The sequence below is a fragment of the Chiloscyllium punctatum genome, chromosome 42, assembly GCF_047496795.1.
Source record: "Chiloscyllium punctatum isolate Juve2018m chromosome 42, sChiPun1.3, whole genome shotgun sequence".
Taxonomy (NCBI): Eukaryota; Metazoa; Chordata; class Chondrichthyes; order Orectolobiformes; family Hemiscylliidae; genus Chiloscyllium; species Chiloscyllium punctatum.
In genome coordinates, this window is record NC_092780.1 from 34,390,003 (window position 1) to 34,408,780 (window position 18,778).

The 18,778-nt window shown below is 43.0% G+C and overlaps 1 protein-coding gene across 1 annotated transcript in view; it reads left to right on the plus strand.

Moving 5' to 3' along the window:
• Positions 1-1,683: 1,683 nt before the first annotated feature.
• The window catches only part of fam171a2a (family with sequence similarity 171 member A2a), a 327,815-nt gene continuing 310,720 nt past the window's right edge, over positions 1,684-18,778 (plus strand). The window contains exon 1 of the mRNA XM_072561786.1: positions 1,684-1,882. Within this exon, the coding sequence (XP_072417887.1) occupies positions 1,795-1,882 (88 nt within the window). The 5' untranslated portion in view covers positions 1,684-1,794. The remainder of the gene's footprint in view (positions 1,883-18,778) is intronic.

Consider the following 18,778-nt stretch of genomic DNA (forward strand, 5'->3'; position numbering starts at 1 on the left):
TTAGAGACTGCATTATGCATGTTACCATTACCCTTTGAATGTTCTGTAGTGACACTACTTAATATTCTAAGGTAACCGAACAGACCTGGTGAATATTTGTTCTTTTCCACGACTCACCCTCAGCTGCTTTGCTTCCATGGTATTCCAACTTGAGTTAGCACTCCAGAAAATCTGTCATTCCTGATGAAGGGCTCATGCCCGAAATGTAAAATTCTCCTACTCGTCGGATGCTGCCTGACCTGCTGTGCTCTTCCAGCACCACACTCTCTACTCCAGAAAATCTGGTCACTTCAAATCAATTGTCATCCCCTTGATCTCCTAAATGATTACAACAAGTTGTGTATGTGAGTCCGAATTGTACACAGTGAGATCCCACAAACAATATTAAGCTACCAGATATTGGCCAGGTCTTCCGAATTGGAGGACAGGAGTCACAAGTTGAGACTGGTTTTGCAGGAATTTCCTGGAACGTTGAAACTTCCAATGGGTAATTATCTGGTGTGGAGAAATGTCCCAAAATTTGAGTTGGAGTCAGAGACTTTGTATGGTACTGATGCCACACAGATAGCCAACACTTCCCTTTAGACCAGACAGTTACATGCCCCACCCCCACCCTGGCAACCCCCATCCCTGAATCATGGACTCAGGACCACCCTCTGTCCTGACAGCCCCACTCTACAGCCTCCCAACTTCCCATCTATTCTCTCAGATCCAACCCCTCCCCACAAACTCCACCCCACACAACTTCAATCATTGATTCCCATTTCCTGACTCCCTCCTAACTCTATGCCCTATCAGACCCACCCTGACAACTCCCAGCATATCTGTCACCTACTCTCTGTCCAACTACAAACCCACCCCCTTTATCGAGGAGAGACACAGGAGGGTGCCATGAACGCTAGAGTGATGTCATCAAAGCATCTTTGAAGAGGTCAAAGGATTCCTCAAGGAAGCCCCTGGCTTGTCATTGACCAAAATGGGGTAAGATCAATTGAGAAGGCAGCGGCAACATTGAGAGGCTTCACTGGGATCATGTAAGGGTGAAATTGAGGAAAAAACACAAGCCACCAAACAAGCCAATTTTTCTCAACCCTTCTTGCCCTGCGTGTTGGTAACCACCTCAGACCCCATAGTTAACCTGAGGGACGTTTCAGATCAGGAAGACTGGGCGACCCACCTGGACTACATTCTCTGATGCTTAGTGTGGAACTCATGACCATCAGTCTGGTAAGAGCGTTACCCCTGAATGACGAGTGACCCCTAAAAGCAAACCCTTTCCCCTTCGTCTTCCCTTTTTGTGTATTTTGAATTGGAGAGCAATTGCTCTTTGTAACCCAATCCACATCTCAGTGACGCCAACTTAAATGCACCGGTTTAACTTGACCCCTGCCGGCCACTTATTACGGTCAGATTATAAACCTAAATACGGCCAGGGACAGGTTATTAATTTATTTTGTAAAATTTGAACATGAGGACGGACGCTGTTCGCCGCTATGCCAGTGTGGGACAGAGGATGGCGCTGGGGGAAATGAATGCAATTTCATTTTTCCCTTTCTATTTTCCCTCCCTCCCCCTTTCTCTGAAGACACTGAGACAGACCATTACGCGATTTGCGAGTTTGATGTGGCTGGAGCGAAGGGGAGGGAGAGAGAGGAGGAGGAGGAGGGTGGTGGGGAGGAGAGAGGGGGATGGAAGGAGGGTTCGGGAGCAGCAGCCTGAGCGTGTTGCAGGCGATGCGGAGGGATGGCTGAGATATGAGAGGCGGACGCGCTCTCCAGTGATGTCCCTGTAAGAATGCCACCTCTTGCGGTTTTGAGGTTCAGCCTCCTGTGTTTGCTCGGTTCGAGCGTCGGCAGAGCGCTGCATGGAGCAACCTTACACGGTGAGTGCAGCACAATGAACGCAGCACGGGGGGTGGGTGGGGGGGGTCAGCAATACCGGGAGGGAGAGGCTGGCTTCCCTTTATATATTCCAGTCGGTTTAGGAAACGAGAGGGGGAGGAAGGCAGTGGGGAGAAACGATTTGACCATATTCATCTCCCTGCCTGATCTTTGTAAGGGTGAGAATGTGTGGATGGTACACACACCCCCGGCTTGGGGAATCCGTGTTGAGCTGAACAATGACCGGGAGCTCAGAGACAGGCGATGGGAACCTGCTGTCTGACCCCTCCGCTTTTGCTCGTTTGATTATTTTTCTCTCTGGTTATGGGGGCGCTGGGGTTTGGGGGTGGGGGGGGGGGGGGGGTGGGGGTGGTCTCATGTGTTGAAATGGACGAGGATGTTTGGATTTCAGCGATCACGATCCTGTTGGTCTTGTCAACAGGATGTGTGTGTGTGTGTGTGTGTGTGTAAAACAAGCGGGTCGACCGAAGGCCGGCTGGATGGAGGCTTCTGTACGTGTCCTGTGTTTACAATTCAGTCATTGCTGGGTGTGCAAGATGGTTTTGTTTTATTGTTTACTGCTTTCTGCCCCATACTTACACCCCCCCCCCCCCACCCCTTAACCCTATCACATAAAGCTAAGCGTGAGGGGGTTGATTCAAACAGCATTCCCCAGATTTGGGGATAAGGTGTCATTTTTAAAAGCCCCCAGTTTGAAATAAAGAGTTAGGCTTCCCTCCAGTTAGTGGCAATTAACTGGACTGTAATCTGTAAAAGGAATGGGCTACCTTTTTAATATGAGAAAGGGAGGTACAGTACAGAGAATATAATTACTGCAAGTGGGGTTAAATTGTCTGGTAGATTTAATTTGCTCGATGACAATTAGTGCACAAAAATGAGTTTTAATTCCTGACCTTTTTTAAAATCCTTGCTCACATCTATAGTTGAGGTGGTCTCATTAAAGAGGAGCAATAACGACTGCAGATTTTAAATCTAGTTTGTTGTTTTGAAACTGATCCTTGCCCTGACTGTCCAAGATTCCATTACCGAGTTTGTGAGCTTTCTTCTTCTGCCACTTCCCCCGTTCACATCACCAACAGAGATCCCTGACCTCGCACAACCATACCTCACCTTGACCAAAATTAACTTGGTCTCCAGGCTCAGTCAAAACTTCTGTGAAAGAGCGCTGAGGAGGGAGAGGCTCCCTTCCTGGGGGAGGATGAGTGACCCCAGCTGCTGTCTGAGCCCTCCACTGATATTTCACATGGGCCTGGATGCTCACTGTTTGAGAAATGAGAACAGGAAGATAGGCATCTGCTCCTAGTACACAAACAAGCTGTTTTTCCAAGCCAGCTTCAGATTTACAGTGACTGCATGGTAATATTTCCCTGAGGCAATGATGGTTCTTTCATATTTTGGTGAGCAGGAAAATGTAATGGATGATTTTTGTTAATGTTTTAATTTTGAATTCTTACCCTGAAGTTGCCAAGTATTTGCCTTTATGTTCTGTTTGCCTTGCTTTATCCATGGAAGCTGGATGGGAGGGTGGCCTGTACACTTGGCTGTCCTCCTCCATGTGCTCATTGTACGTGTGAGGCAGCACATTGGCTCAGTGGTTAGCACTGCGGCCTCACAATGCCAGGGACCTGGGTTTAATTCCAGCTTTGGGTGACTGTCTGTGTGTAGTTCGCATATTTTCCCCATGTCTGCATGGGTTTCCTCCCATAGTGTCCAGAGATGTGCAGGCTAAGTGGTTTGGATTACAGGGATAGCATAGGATAGAAGTGGGATGCTTTTTGGAGGGTCGGTGTGGACTTGCACCGAATGGCCTGCTTCCATACTGTAAGGATTGTAAGATTCTGTGTTGACAATTAGATGAGTCATGGGTCATTTTGAACCTGGAGATGCAGTCAGACTCCATTGTGGAATCATCCTGACATCACCATGCACACAGTGGTGTCTGGTTATGTTGCTGGATTATAATTCTGTGGCTTCGACTAATAACCCAGAGGGGGTGGAATCAAATCCTATCAAATCAGTTTCACAATTTGTAATCTGTCTTTTAAAATAATAGAATCTGGAGATAAACTGCTATTGTGAAGTTTTTAGATGAATTTAAAAACTCATTCATTTCATTCATGTCCTTTTAAGGAAGCAAACTTGTTATCCTTTACTGAAGTTTTTGATTTAACTTACGATTATTATATGTACCAGGTACAGTGAAAAGTTTTGCATGCAGTACAGGCAGATCATACTGTACAAAGTGCATTAGGGTGGTAGAACAGTGTGAGGAATACAATGTTACAGCTGCAGAGAAGGTGCGCAGATAACAAGATTAGCATTAAATTTAAAATGAGAGGTCTATTCAGAAGTCTACTAACAGCAGGGAAGCAGCTGTTCTTGGATCTATTGGTACGTGTGTTTAAGTTTTTGTATCTTCTGCCTTTTGGAGGAGGTAGAAAAGGAAAAAACTGAGGTGGGAGGGATCTTTGATGTTGGCTACCTTTTCAAGGCAGCGAGAAGTGTAGATGGAGTCGATGGATGGAAAGTTGGCTTGTGTGATGGACTGGGCTGTGTTCACAACTCTCTGTAGTTTCTTATAGTCCTGGGCAAGCATTTACCATACCACTTGGTATGTTGGAAGTTAGCCTACACGTGACACAACTTGCTTGTTCTAAAGTGATTGAACAAACATCTAATTTGTACCAAATCAGGGTGATTTAAGGATGGAAAAGGTAAATTACATCTTACTGTAATGCCTGTATAATAGAAAAGAATTTTAACATTTCAACATGTGCATTTTCCAACAGAAACCAGTGCAGACACACCATTTTTTAAGATTAGATTAGATTACCTACAGTGTGGAAACAGGCTGTTCGGCCCAACAAGTCCACACCACCCCGCCGAAGCGCAACCCACCCATACCCCTACATTCACCCCTTACCTAACACTATGGGCAATTTAACATGGCCAATTCACCTGACCTGCACATCTTTGGACTGTGGGAGGAAACCGGAGCACCCGGAGGAAACCCACGCAGACATGGAGGGAATGTGCAAACTCCACACAGTCAGTCGCCTGAGGCGGGAATTGAACCCGGGTCTCTGGCGCTGTGAGGCAGCAGTGCTAACCACTGTGCTATCGTGCCACCAGAAATGGAATCAGATTTTTCTTTTCTGTTGTACTGTACTGAACATTAGGTTTGCCTGAGATCAATTAACTTTGTATTGATCAGAGATTGAAGTAGGATTTGTTTTGGTTTGAACTGAATGGCTTAACTCCAAAGGGAAAGCCTCATTTTGCACAGCAGCTTGGCATCAATTCAGAGGATATTTCATCAAATAAATTATAAAATAATTGCACCTGATGTCTACAATTAAAAATTAAACTGACAACTGCAGTTACTTGTTAAAGAAATTACGTAGTGGAAGTCCAGTAGTTGAAATGTTTACTATTTCCAGCCAATGTTCATTTCAAAAAGGTGTCTGCTATTCAGCAGCATCTCAGCAGGTTGCATCCAATAGATTATGCAAATATTTCATCTGATATGCAGGATTAACATTCAGCTGTTGATATTGTGAACGCTGGATAAAGGACAACGAAACATTTGTGCTAATGTAGTTTAGTTCAAATTGACCTGATAAGACCCTGAGACAGGAGCGCATATAGGCCATTCAGGCCATCGTGTTTGCTTTGCCCTTCAATGAGATCATGGCTGATCTGACAATCCTCAACTCCATTTTTGGCTTTTTCCCATAATCCTTGATCCCTTATAGATTAAAAACTGTCTATTGCAGGCTGGAGCATACTTCAATACCCAGCTTTGACAGTCCTCTATGGTAAAGAATTCCACAGATTTGCTACCTTTCTCATCTCTGTTGGACTATAACCTGGTGTTGTGTGATTTTTAACTTTGTACACCCCAGCCGAATAGGGGCACCTCCACATCCTGTTTTAAATGTGCAATCCTTTAATTTGAAATTGTGCTTTCTGATCCTAGATTCTCCCATGAGAGTAAACAGCCTTTCGGCATGTACCCTATCAAGTCCCCTAAGAATGCTGTATGTTTCAGTAAGATCACCTGTCATTCTTCTAAGTTTCAATGAGTACAGCCCCAACCCACTCATCCTCTGTTAGAAGACAATCCCTTCGTAACTGGTTACAATCTAGCGAACCTTCTCTGGACTTCCTCCAGTACCAACTTATCTTCCAGTAGGTAATGGGCCCAAAACTGTTCACAGTATTCCAGCTGTGATCTGAATAGTGTGGTGCATAGTTTTAGCGAAACCTTCTCAACTTTTATTTTTCATTCAATTGAAATAAAGACAACATTCCATCTGCCTTCTCTATGGACGTTAGCTTTTCATGATTCATCGATAAGGACTCCCAATCCCTCTGATCCATAGCTTTTAGAGTCTTTCCCCATTTAAGTAATATCCAGTTCCTCTGTTCTTCCTGTTGAAGTGCATAACCTCACGTTTTCCCACATTATATTCCATCTGCCATGTTTTTGCCCAGTTGCTTAACCTTTGCAGATTGTTTTGTGTTATCCTCATCTCTTGCCTGATCACCTATTTTTGTGTCATCTACAAACATGGTCATGGGGTGCATTTACTTTTGCTCATCCAATTCACTTGGGCTGCAGTACTGATCCCTATGGCTCCCCACTAGTTACAAGTTGCTATCCTGAAAATGTCCCTGTATCCCATCTCTGTCTTCTGTGTTCGCCAGTCCTCTGGCCATGCTAATACACGACCTGCAACATTATGGGGTCTTATATTAATTTACCTTACTAAGTAGCCTAGTGCGTGGTACCTGATCAAGTACTGTTTGAAAATCCAAATGTATTAAATCTACTTTTCCTTTATCTACATTGTTTGTTACCACCTCAAAGAATCCAGCAAACTTGCCAGGCCTGATTACTGCATATGTGACAGAAGCACCAGTCTGTGAAGCAGGAGAATCACTGGAGTTAAACTGTGAGCTGCAATTGTCATTGCATAATTAAAGTACAAATCCTGAACAGACTACTCCATTTTCTTTATTTGACATGTCAGAGCTCCAAAAGATTGGGTTCTGCTTCCTGCTGCCCGTGATACTTTGGACTTTAGGACTAATCTTGGCCTGATCTCCCTTTCATGAAGCCATGCTGACTGCTTGATCATATTATGTACTACTTGTTGCTTTCAAAGTTCAAGGAGGTGTATTCTTGCTCACAAATCTGCCATTCTTCCTCTCCACTTACCAATTTTAAACAATAGCCTTCTTGAAAATTGGACGAGTGTGCCTCCAAGAGTGTTTGAGTGTTGGCACAATTTGGAATCAAGCAATCAGCTTGATCTATGCCCCATACAACACCTTGGACATTCACTCCTTTCATCATTGATGCACACTTGAAGCAGTGAACCATCTCTCCACTACCAGCAGCATTGTGGCAATCTCAAAGCCTATTTTCACCTCTACCATCTAACAGGACATGGGCAGCAGCAGAAACATGGGCACACCTACAAGTTTGTTTCTGAGTCACACACCATACTGATTTGGAATTTTATCATCATTCCTGGGTTTACAATCAGACAGCATAGTATTATCCACACCAGATGTATGTTTCCAAAGAAGTCAGCTCATCACCACCCTCTTGAGTGCGGTTACGGATGGGTAACTAAAGTTGAACTAGCCAAAGGCACCCAAAATCCTGTTCAGTGTGTTTTTTCAAAAGTGAACCTGATTTGCTAGGTTGCACAGGGTTTGGGAGAAAGTGAGGACTGCACATGCTGGAGATCGGAGTCAAAAGTTTGTGGTGCTGGAAAAGCGCAGCCGGTCAGGCAGCATCCGAGGAGCAGGAGAATTGATATTTCGCGCATAAACTCTGAAGGGCTTATGCCCGAAATGTCGATTCTCCAGCTTCTCGGATGCTGCCTGACTGGCTGTGCTTTTCCAGCACCATACTGTTTGCATGGAGTTTGACCTGTCAGACACCTACATCATATTGAATAATGTAGTTGACACGTGTTGCATCCCAGCTGAGAGATTTTACCAATCCTTCTTTTAGCCCATTCAAGGGAAACTGGAATTATAATTATTTAAGTAGGAGCAAGAATAGACCATAATCATATTCGCCATATAATAATGGCTGATGTTCTACCTCAACTCTAAGGCTTGCATGGTCCCCATATTCTTTAATTCCCTGAAAGACCCAAAATCAATGTATCGGAGTCCTCAATATACTGTGATGGAGCATCTGCAACACTCTGGGCTAAACAATTTGAAAGCTTCACAATCCTGTAGTGGAGAAAGTTGTTGTCATCCCATTCTAAAAATATGAACTCCTCATGCTGAAGCGTGTGTTCTATGAATCAACAGCCAGAGGAAACGGCCTTTCTGACTTGACCTTGTCAGTTGTCTCCAGATTCCCATATAATGAAATCATCTCATTCTTCTAAACTCCAGAGATGATAGGCTGGATTTACCCAGCCTTTCACACGGGAAAAAGACTCTCATCCCAAGGACCAACTTAGTGAACCTTCAATGAACGGACTTCAAGAAGAGTGTATTCTTCCTTAAACATGGAGCCAAAACTGTGTAATATACTCCAGGCGTGGTCTCACCAGGTCCCTATACAATTGTAGCAAGAATATAATGCCCTGCAAAGAGTTAATTAAAAAGGAAACAGCTCTCTAGCAATGACTGGTACTTTAGATCAGTACACACCCATTCCTTACTGTGCTGGTCTTTAATTTAAGTATCAATATAGAAGTCTTTCCTGAATAAATCACTTCCTTTGTGTCAATTGTGGGCCTATGCTAGTCCTCACCTCTGAGTCAGCATTGTGGAAATTCAAGGCGAACTCCAGAGAACTGTATACACAATTCAGGATGACACTTCCTTGCAGTACCAAGAGGGAACTGTGGTTCCAGAGGTCCTGTTGTTTGGATGAGGTATTGTAGTAAGATCCTGTCTACACTGTGGAGTAAATGCAAAGAAAGCTGTGGCGCTATCTGTGGAAGAACAGGGGAGTTCTCTTGTTTATCTTTCAATGAATAATGAATGCAGATTATGTGGTCAGATTATTTCATTCCTGTGTGTGTGTACTTGCTGTTTGCAAATCGGCTGTCAAATTTTCTACATTACAAACGTGACTACACTTCAAAAATAGTTCATTGACGACAAAGTGTTTTGGATATTCTGTTTATGTGAACAGCAAGCCTGTCTTATGCGTTTATTTTACATGTGTAAGATCATATTAGAATAAATATAACATTCAGCTTACCTTGTATAAGTCTCATTAAAGGCTGGGACCACATTTAGCATGGCAGTTAATATTGCGCAGCCCCCAAATACACTAAAGTTGCAAACAGTCCAAGCTGTTGTAAAAGTAGAATATTCGCCACAAACCCAATAAATAATGCCATTGTTATGGAATTTGCAGCAGGTTCTTTGGTCAAATTGAAGAAAAATCATTAGACTTGAAACCTTAACTCTTTTCTCCTCACAGATGCTGCCAGACCCACTGAGTTTCTCCAATTATTTCTGTTTTTGATTCAGATTTCCATCATCTGTCAGTCTTTAATTTGATCCAATTGGTCTTTTGTGAGGTTTTGCTCCACACAACTGTCCTTCCACATTTCTTTCTCCAATCCTAACAACATGTTCTCATTTCCTTTTTCCCTCAAGTGCTCCCCTTGAAATGCTAGTCATCTCAACCAATTCTTATTCATAGCAAGCTCCACATTCTAATCATTTTCTCCTGACTTCTCAATTGGATTTATTGGTTACTATGTAACTAATTCAAATTATTCATGGAAATTATGGAAAAACAGTAGTTTCAGGATTGATTCCTAATGAACACACATCCAATTTTCCAGAATTCCCGAGTACTTACCCTTGGCTCCTACTCAGTTTTCTATTTTGTAATTAGCTTGCACTGCATTCTGTTTCTTGACTTCTAACTCCATATGCTGTAACCGTAGTCATAAGTTTACTTAATGATATTTTAAAAATCCAAATATGTTACATTTATGGTCCACTCTTTCAAAGAATTCAGTAATTTTGGCCAATCATGCTCCTACCTTTTATTTCAAGCATTCATTTAGGTTTCTGGATGTTTCTCTATTATATCTTTGAATAAAAATTCCGTTATCTTTCCTGCTATCATTGTTAAACTAACTAGTTGAACGTGCCCTAGACTATTTCTGTCTCTCTTTATCAGATTAGCATAGCTGTCTGCCATTCTTTTATGTATTTCCTTTCCTAATAAGTGTGTGTGTGTGAGTGTGAGTGTATGTCCTAAACATCTCTGCTAACTCTTCTGCATGACTACAGTTGAACTGGGGTTGGAGGTTTATCCTATCTAATTACCTAATCAGCTATCTCTCCCCTTTTTACCTTTTATAATTTATGTTCAGCATTTGCCTCTACTTTTAGCAAAACCAAACATTTATTCAATATTACTGACATTTAGCAATTTTTTAGAAGATTTGTAGCTCAAGTATGTAAGTTAGCTCACTGAGATGGAAGGTTTGTTTTCAGACATTTTGTCACCATGACTAGGTAACATCATGAGTGAGAGTCTCTGGTGAAGCGCTGGTGGTATGTCCTGCCTCTCTAGTTATAGATCTTAGTTTCTTAAGGTGGGTGATGCCAGTTCTGGTTCTTTTTTTCCAAGGGAAGGTAGATAGGATCTAAATTGATGTGTTTACTGATGGAGTTCTGGTCAGAATGCTATGCCTCAAGCATTCTCATGCGTGCCTTTGTTTCACCTGTCCTAGGATGTGTTTGTTGTCCCAGTCAAAGTGGTGTCCTTCTTTGTCTGTACATATGGAAACTAGTGATAGTGGGTTGTGTCTTTTGGTGGATAGTTGGTGTTCGTGCATCCTGGTGGCAGGTTTCCTGCTGGTTTGCCTGATGCAGTGTGTTTTACAGTTCTTGCATAGTATCTCGTAAATGGCTTTAGTTTTGCTGATAGTATCTAATGGATCCTTTTAGGTTTTTTTAGATTAGATTAGATTAGATTACTTACAGTGTGGAAACAGGCCCTTCGGCCCAACAAGTCCACACCGCACCCGCCGAAGCACAACCCACCCATACCCCTACATCTACCCCTTACCTAACACTACGGGCAATTTAGCATGGCCAATTCACCTGACCAGCACATCTTTGGACTGTGGGAGGAAACCGGAGCACCTGGAGGAAACCCACACGGACACAGGGAGAACGTGCAAACTCCACACAGAGTTGCCTGAGGCGGGAATTGAACCCGGATCTCTGGCACTGTGAGGCAGCAGTGCTAACCACTGTGCCACCGTGCCGCCATGAATCGGTTCATGAATCGCTGTTTAAGTGTGTTGGTAGGTTTTTGGCTATCATGATGCCAAGAGGTCTGAGTAGTCTAGAAGTCATTGCTGATATGTCTTTAATGTAAGGTAATGTGGCTGTAGTTTTTGGTTGTGTTGTGTCTGCTTGTTTAGGTTTGTTTCTGAGGAATCGACGGATTGTGTTTATTGGGTACCCGGTTTTCTTGAAGATGTTGTATAGATATTTTTCTTCTGCTGTTTGTAATTCTTGGGTGCTGCAGTGTGATGTAGCTCGTTGAGATGATGTCTTGATGCAGCTCCATTTGTGGGTGTTCGAATGATTGCTGCTAAAGTTAAGTGATTGGTCTATGTTTGTTGTTTCTCTGTAGATGCTCCCTGTTAACTGTACATTCAACTGTCACATCTCTGAATGAGAGTCTGTTGTCGTTCTCCTCCTCTTTTGTGAATTTTATGTCTGTCAGGATATTGTTGATGGTGTTGGGTGTTTCCTCCTAATTTGTTCCGTTTTATGTCGACAAAGGTGTCATCTCCGTAGTGGACCCAAAGTCTGTATTGGATAGATGGGAGGGCAGGAGAAAGTGAGGACTGCAGATGCTAGAAATCATAGTCGTGCACGGTGGCACAGTGGTTAGCACTGCTGCCTCACAGCGCCAGAGACCCGGGTTCAATTCCCGACTCAGGCGACTGACTGTGTGGAGTTCGCACATTCTCCCCGTGACTGCGTGGGTTTCCTCCGGGTGCTCCGGTTTCCTCCCACAGTCCACAGATGTGCAGGTCAGGTGAATTGGCCGTGCTAAATTGCCCATAGTGTTAGGTAAAAAGGGGTAGATGTAGGGGAATGGGTGGGTTGCGCTTCGGCGGGTCGGTGTGGACTTGTTGGGCCGAAGGGCCTGTTTCCACACAGTAAGTAATCTAATCTAATCTAATAGCACTGTAGGTCAGGCAGCATCTGAGAATCAGGAAAATTGACATTTTGGGCAAAAGCCCTTCATCAGGCAGCTGGGAGGGCAGCTTGTTCAAGTCTTTGCATTACTGCTTCCACTATGAGCCCTGATATTTGTGATCCCATAGATGTTCCACTGACTTGTTTGGAGGTTTTGTTATTGAATGTGAAGTGGGTGGTGAGGCATAGGTCCACTAGCTCGAAGATCTTGTCTTTGCTGATGAGGTTAGTGCTGCCTGGTGCTTGTGCTCCTGGTTTTCCTGGTAGTGATGCCAGTGTTTCTTTGGCCAAGTCGATGTTAATTGATGTGAAAAGGGCTGTAACATCAAAGGAGACCGTTATTTCATCCTCTTCTATCTTGGTGTCTTTGGTGTTCAGGAATTCTTGGGTGGAGTGAATGGAGTGGTGTGAATCTTCATTTAGATCTTTTAGTTTTTGGTGGAGTTCCTTGGCTTGTCCGTATGCTGGTGCCAGGTAGAGCTACACACACTACAGCATCCAAGCAGGGTGGCACAGTGGTTAGCACTGCTGCCTCACAGCGTTAGAGATCCAGGTTCAATTCCCACCTCAGGCGACTGTCTGTGTGGAGGTTGCACATTCTCCCTGTGTCTGCATGGGTTTCCTCTGGGTACTCCCGTTTCCTCCCACAGTTCAAAAATGTGCAGGTTAGGTGAATTGGCCATGCTAAATTGCCCATAGCATTAGGTGTAGGGGAATGGGTTTGGGTGGGTTGCGCTTCGGCGGGTCGGTGTAGACTTGTTGGGCCGAAGGGCCTGTTTTCACACTGTAAGTAATCTAATCTAATCTAAAAACTACAGACAACAGAAAAACATATCTATACAACGCTTTCAAGAAAAACAGGTACCCAATAAATATAATCTGCCGATTCCTCAGAAACAAACCCAAATAAGCAGTCACAATGCAACCAAAAATTATTGCCACATTACCTTACATCAAAGGCATATCAGAAATGACTTCCAGACTGCTCAGAGCACTTGGCATCATGGTAGTCCACAAACCCATAACACACTTAAACAGTGACTGATGAACCTAAAGGATCCATTAGATACTACCAGCAAAACTAATGTCGTGTACAAAATGCCATGCAAGAACTGTAAAAAGCAGTACATCGGACAAACCAGCAAGAAACCTGCCACCTAGATACATGAATATCAACTAGCCACCAAAAGACATGACCCAATATCACTAGTTTCCATAGATACAGACAAAGAAGGACACCATTTTGGGGCGCAACACACACCCGAGGACAGGCGAAACAAAGACACGCATGAGGATTCCTAGAGGCATAGTATTCTAACCAGAACTCCAACAATAAACACATCAATTTAGATCCAAACTACCTTCCCTTGGGGAAAAAAAACTAGAAATGACATCACCCACCTTAAGAAACCAAGACCTATAAATAGAGAGGTGGGACATACCACCAGCACTTCACCAGATGCTCTCACTGATGTTACCTAGTATGGTGACGAAACATCTGAAAACAAACCTTCCAGCTGAGTGAGCTAACTTATTACTAATTTTCTGCTGTTATCTATGAGTTGAGCTTGCCTTAATTGGCTCTTTCCATATCCTGATTTTCTTTTCTTAATGTGTCTGTACAAGCTCCATTATTTTGCTTTCCTCCATATTAGATGTTGTGGTTCCTCTTTACTTTTCTGATTTGTTCTTTCCTTGCCCGTTTCCTTTTTCATCCTCTTCCTTGTCTAAGTATTTAGTGTAGTTATTGTAATTGGTTTCACTTTTGACCACAACTCATAGAGTCTAAGACCATAAGACCATAAGACATAGGAGTGGAAGTAAGGCCATTCGGCCCATCGAGTCCACTCTGCCATTCAATCATGGCTGATGGGCATTTCAACTCCACTTACCCGCATTCTCCCCGTAGCCCTTAATTCCTCGAGACAACAAGAATCTATCAATCTCTGCCTTGAAGACATTTAGCGTCCCAGCCTCCACTGCACTCTGTGGCAATGAATTCCACAGGCCCACCACTCTCTGGCTGAAGAAATGTCTCCGCATTTCTGTTCTGAATTGACCCCCTCTAATTTTAAGGCTGTGTCCATGGGTCCTAGTCTCCTCACCTAACGGAAACAATTTCCTAACGTCCACCCTTTCCAAGCCATGTATTATCTTGTACATCTCTATTTAGTCTCCCCTTAATCTTCTAAACTCCAATGATTACAATCCCAGGATCCTCAGCCATTCCTCATATGTTAGACCAACCATTCCAGGGATCATCCGTGTGAATCTCCGCTGGACATGTTCCAGTGCCAACTATGTCCTTCCTGAGGTGTGGGGACAACACTGGACACAGTACTCCAAATGGGGCCTAACCAGAGCTTTATAAAGTCTCAGTAGCACAACGGTGCTTTTATATTCCAACCGTCTTGAGATAATTGACAACATTGCATTCGCTTTCTTAATCACGGACTCAACCTGCATGTTGACCTTTAGAGAATCCTCGACAAGCACTCCCAGATCCCTTTATACTTTGGCTTTACAAATTTTCTCACCATTTAGAAAGTAGTCTATGCTTTTATTCTTTTTGCCAAAATGCAAAACCTCGCATTTGTTCACATTGAATTCCATCAGCCATTTCCTGGACCACTCTCCCAAACTGTCTAGATCCTTCTGTAGCCTCCCCACTTCCTCAGTACTACCTGCCTGTCCACCTAACTTCGTATCATCTGAAAACTTTGCTAGAATATATAATGCGAACAGCTGTGGCCCCAACACTGAACCCTGCGGGACACCGCTCGTCACCGGCTGCCATTCCAAAAAAGAACCTTTTATCCCAACTCTCTGCCTTCTGTCAGACAGCCAATCTTTTTACCTGAATTCCCAATCCATCCCAGTAGCTCATCTCGAACACCATGGGCCCTCACCTTGCTCAGCAGCCTCCCGTGTGGCACCTTATCAAAGGCCTTTTGGAAGTCGAGATAGACCACATCCACTGGGTTTCCCTGGTCTTACTTACTTGTCACCTCTTCAAAGAATTCCAACAGGTTTGTCAGGCATGACCTCTCCTTACTAAATCCATGTTGACTTGTTTTAATCAGACTCTGCTCTAAGAATTTAGAAACCTCATCCTTAATGATGGATTCTCGAATTTTACCAACAACCGAGGTTAGGCTAATTGGCCTATAATTTTCCATAGAGCTATACAACTCATCTTGCCAACCACATATCGTAAATTAATCTAGGCTCATATACTTCTAAACCCTTCCTATTCGTCTACCCATCCAGATGTCTTCTTAAATGTTGTCCTTGTACCAACCTCCACCACTTCCTTTGGCAGCTCATTCCATGCACACACCACCCTCTGCATGAAAAAGTTGCCCCTTAGGTCCCTTTCAGTCTTTCTCCTCTCACCTTAAACCTATGCCCTCTAGTTTGGACTCTCCTATCCTGGGGAAAAGACCTTGACTGTCTATCCTACCTATGCCCCTCATGATTTTATAAACTTCTATTAGTTTTATCACCCCTCAATGTCTGACACTCCAGAGAGAAGAACCCCAGCCTATTTAGCCTCTCTCTATACCCCAATTCTACATCTATTTATTCATCCATACTGTCAATATTGGCAGTTCCTTTTTATTTAAAACAGGGTATATTTCACTTGAATTCTATTAATCCATTTTTAAAATGGATTTTTCACTGCTTTCTGTCGTTTAGGATATGGCAGGTTACAGCGGGATATAGAGAAGCTGCAGAGCTGGGCAGAAAGGTGGCAAATGGAGTTCAATGTAGCTAAGTGTGAAGTGATTCACTTTGGTAAGAGTAATAAAAAGATGGATTACTGGGCTAATGGTAGACTACTTGGTAGTGTGGAAGAGCAGAGGGATCTTGGTGTCCATGTACACAGATCTCTGAAAGTTGCCACCCAGGTAAATAGTGCAGTGAAGAAGGCATATGGCGTACTGGCTTTTATTGGTAGAGGAATTGAGTTCCGGAGTCCTGAGGTCATGCTGCAGTTGTATAAGACTCTGGTGCGGCCGCTTCTGGAATATTGTGTGCAGTTTTGGTCGCCATACTATAAGAAGGATGTGGAGGCACTGGAACGGGTGCAGAGGAAGTTTACCAGGATGTTGCCTGGTATGGTAGGAAGATCCTATGAGGAAAGGCTGAGGCACTTGGGGTTGTTTTCTTTGGAGAAAAGAAGGTTTAGGGGTGATTTGATAGAGGTGTACAAGATGATTAGGGGGTTAGATAGGGTTGACAGTGAGAACCTTTTTCCGCGTATGGAGTCAGCTATTACAAGGGGGCATAGCTTTAAATTAAGGGGGGGTAGATATAGGACTGATGTTAGGGGTAGGTTCTTCACTCAGCGAGTCGTAAGATCATGGAATGCCCTGCCAGTAGCAGTAGTGGACTCTCCCTCTTTATGGGTATTTAAGCGGGCATTGGATAGGTATATGGAGGATAGTGGGTTAGTGTAGGTTAGGTGGGCTTTGATCGGCGCAACATCGAGGGCCGAAGGGCCTGTACTGCGCTGTATTGTTCTATGTTCTATGTTCTATGTTTGTCCAGGTTACCACGTGTAGTCCCATTCTCATCCCTTCAAATATTTTTCTCATTTATTGCTTTGGTCTTTGTCTTAATCATTACAATAAACATTATTGTATCATCATAGCTATTACCCAGATATTCCTCTACACTAACTTCTCTTACCTCTAATACTTTTTTTTGTTAATTGTTGGGATTTTTTTCTAATACTAGATGGCAAAGCAATCCCGATTACACTGTAAAATCTCCATTCCCCTCTCCTGTTATCTCATTTTATCATTTATTTAGGGATAGTTTAAATTTTCCATTTTCATTTTATGTTTCCTGAACATTTCATAGATTTACTCATATTTCTTCCTCCACTTCACTTACACTTTAGTTGACCAGGTAGAATAATCGAATTAATGTGATCGATCTTTGTTTTCCCTTTCATTTTGTGTGAGAAACATGATATTTGAAACTTTCAGGTTTACAAGCCACTCCACTGAGAAGGAAAGCTTTGAGCTGGTTTTACTTTAAGGTTTTGTCTCTGAGTGACTGAGTCTTTTCACCTCTCAACCAGACCTTAGTATTTTACTATTTATAAAATTTATGCAGTAATTTATTCTGTAATCCCATATACTTTTTTTTATTGTACCTACGTACAAGTGACTATTAAATAAAACTAAATCTAATTTGGACAGGCATTTATTAGTGGTGAGGTGGGTGGCTATTCTGTTCTATGTTACTGTTCATTGTTTTCCATTTCTGCACAGCTACCCAATCTTGCCTCCTATTCAAGTTCCTGTCTTGTTCTTTGTTATGCAAAATTTCAGTTATCCCAACCATGTCTGACTCCAGTTCCTGTTTCCTTTCAAACACTGCAGATTCCAATGTTGGCAATTTAATTCATTTTTATCAATTTTTTTTCCAGACAGTTTATTTTTGGTCTATCTTCTATGTTTGCCCTCTGCTTTGTTACCCTTTACTCCTCAGCCTTGTCTGATCTTTACTCTCCTTCTACTGTTGCCTTTATCTTCAGGATTATCTTATTTTTACTAGATCCATTTTTACAAGTTTAAAATCCTATCCAAAGCCCATTTATCTCTTCTGTGACTCCTCTGGTCCCATTACAGTTAAGGCTGAGCTCATCTTAGCTCCTTTTATTTTCAAAGTTTAACCCTGCTGCTTTATTGAGTAAAGGATCCTCCATACGTGAACCTTCGTTCAGTGGTTCCTGTGCACATATGCCTTTCCAGTGACTTGTCTCGTAATTTAGATTGACATTCAGCAAGATGTTGGAGTGAGTGCTACCTGGTCACTTGTGCCTCTTTTTCAATGAGATGTGAAACTGAACAAACTGAAGCTCCATTTAACCTTTCAGACAGATGGAGGATATCCTACACAGTGCTTGAAGGAGAGGTGGATAGGGGGAATATCCTGGTGTCCCAGCAGAGTCATAGAGCTCTACAGTCAACAGAAACAAGCCGTTTGGCTCAAATCCCTCTAAACCTTTCCTATTCATGTAACTGTATAAGTGTCTTTTAAATGTTATAACCATATCTGCCTCCACTACTTCCTGTGGCAGCTCACCACCCTCTGTATGAAAACGTTGCCCCTCAGGTCCCTTTTAAATCTTTCTTCTCTCATCTGAAACCTATGCCCTCTAGTTTTGGAATCCTCTATCTGGGCGAAAAGATCTTGACTATTTCCTCTATCCATGCTCCTCACAATGTCATAAACCTCTTAGGTCACATGTCACCCTCCTACACTCCAACAAAAGTGTCCCGTCCTCTCCTTATAACACACAACTTCCAGTTTCTGCACCTTCTCCAATTTAATAATATTCTCCTGTAGCAAATGTATGTTATTGGCTGTACACCTTAACCCTTCTTAAAGCAAACAGTATTAGAGTGGGAATGTCACTGGGTTTATCATCCCAGAGGCTAAGGCTGTGGGTGACACAGGTTTGAATCCGACTACGGGCCCTGGTGGAATTTTAAATTCAATGAATCAAATTGAGAAACTCAGAAGCTAGTCTGGGGATGATGACCATGACCACCATCATCAATTGTGGTAAAACCCCCATTGGGGTCACCCAGTACTTTTATCCCATCCTATATCCAAAAGCA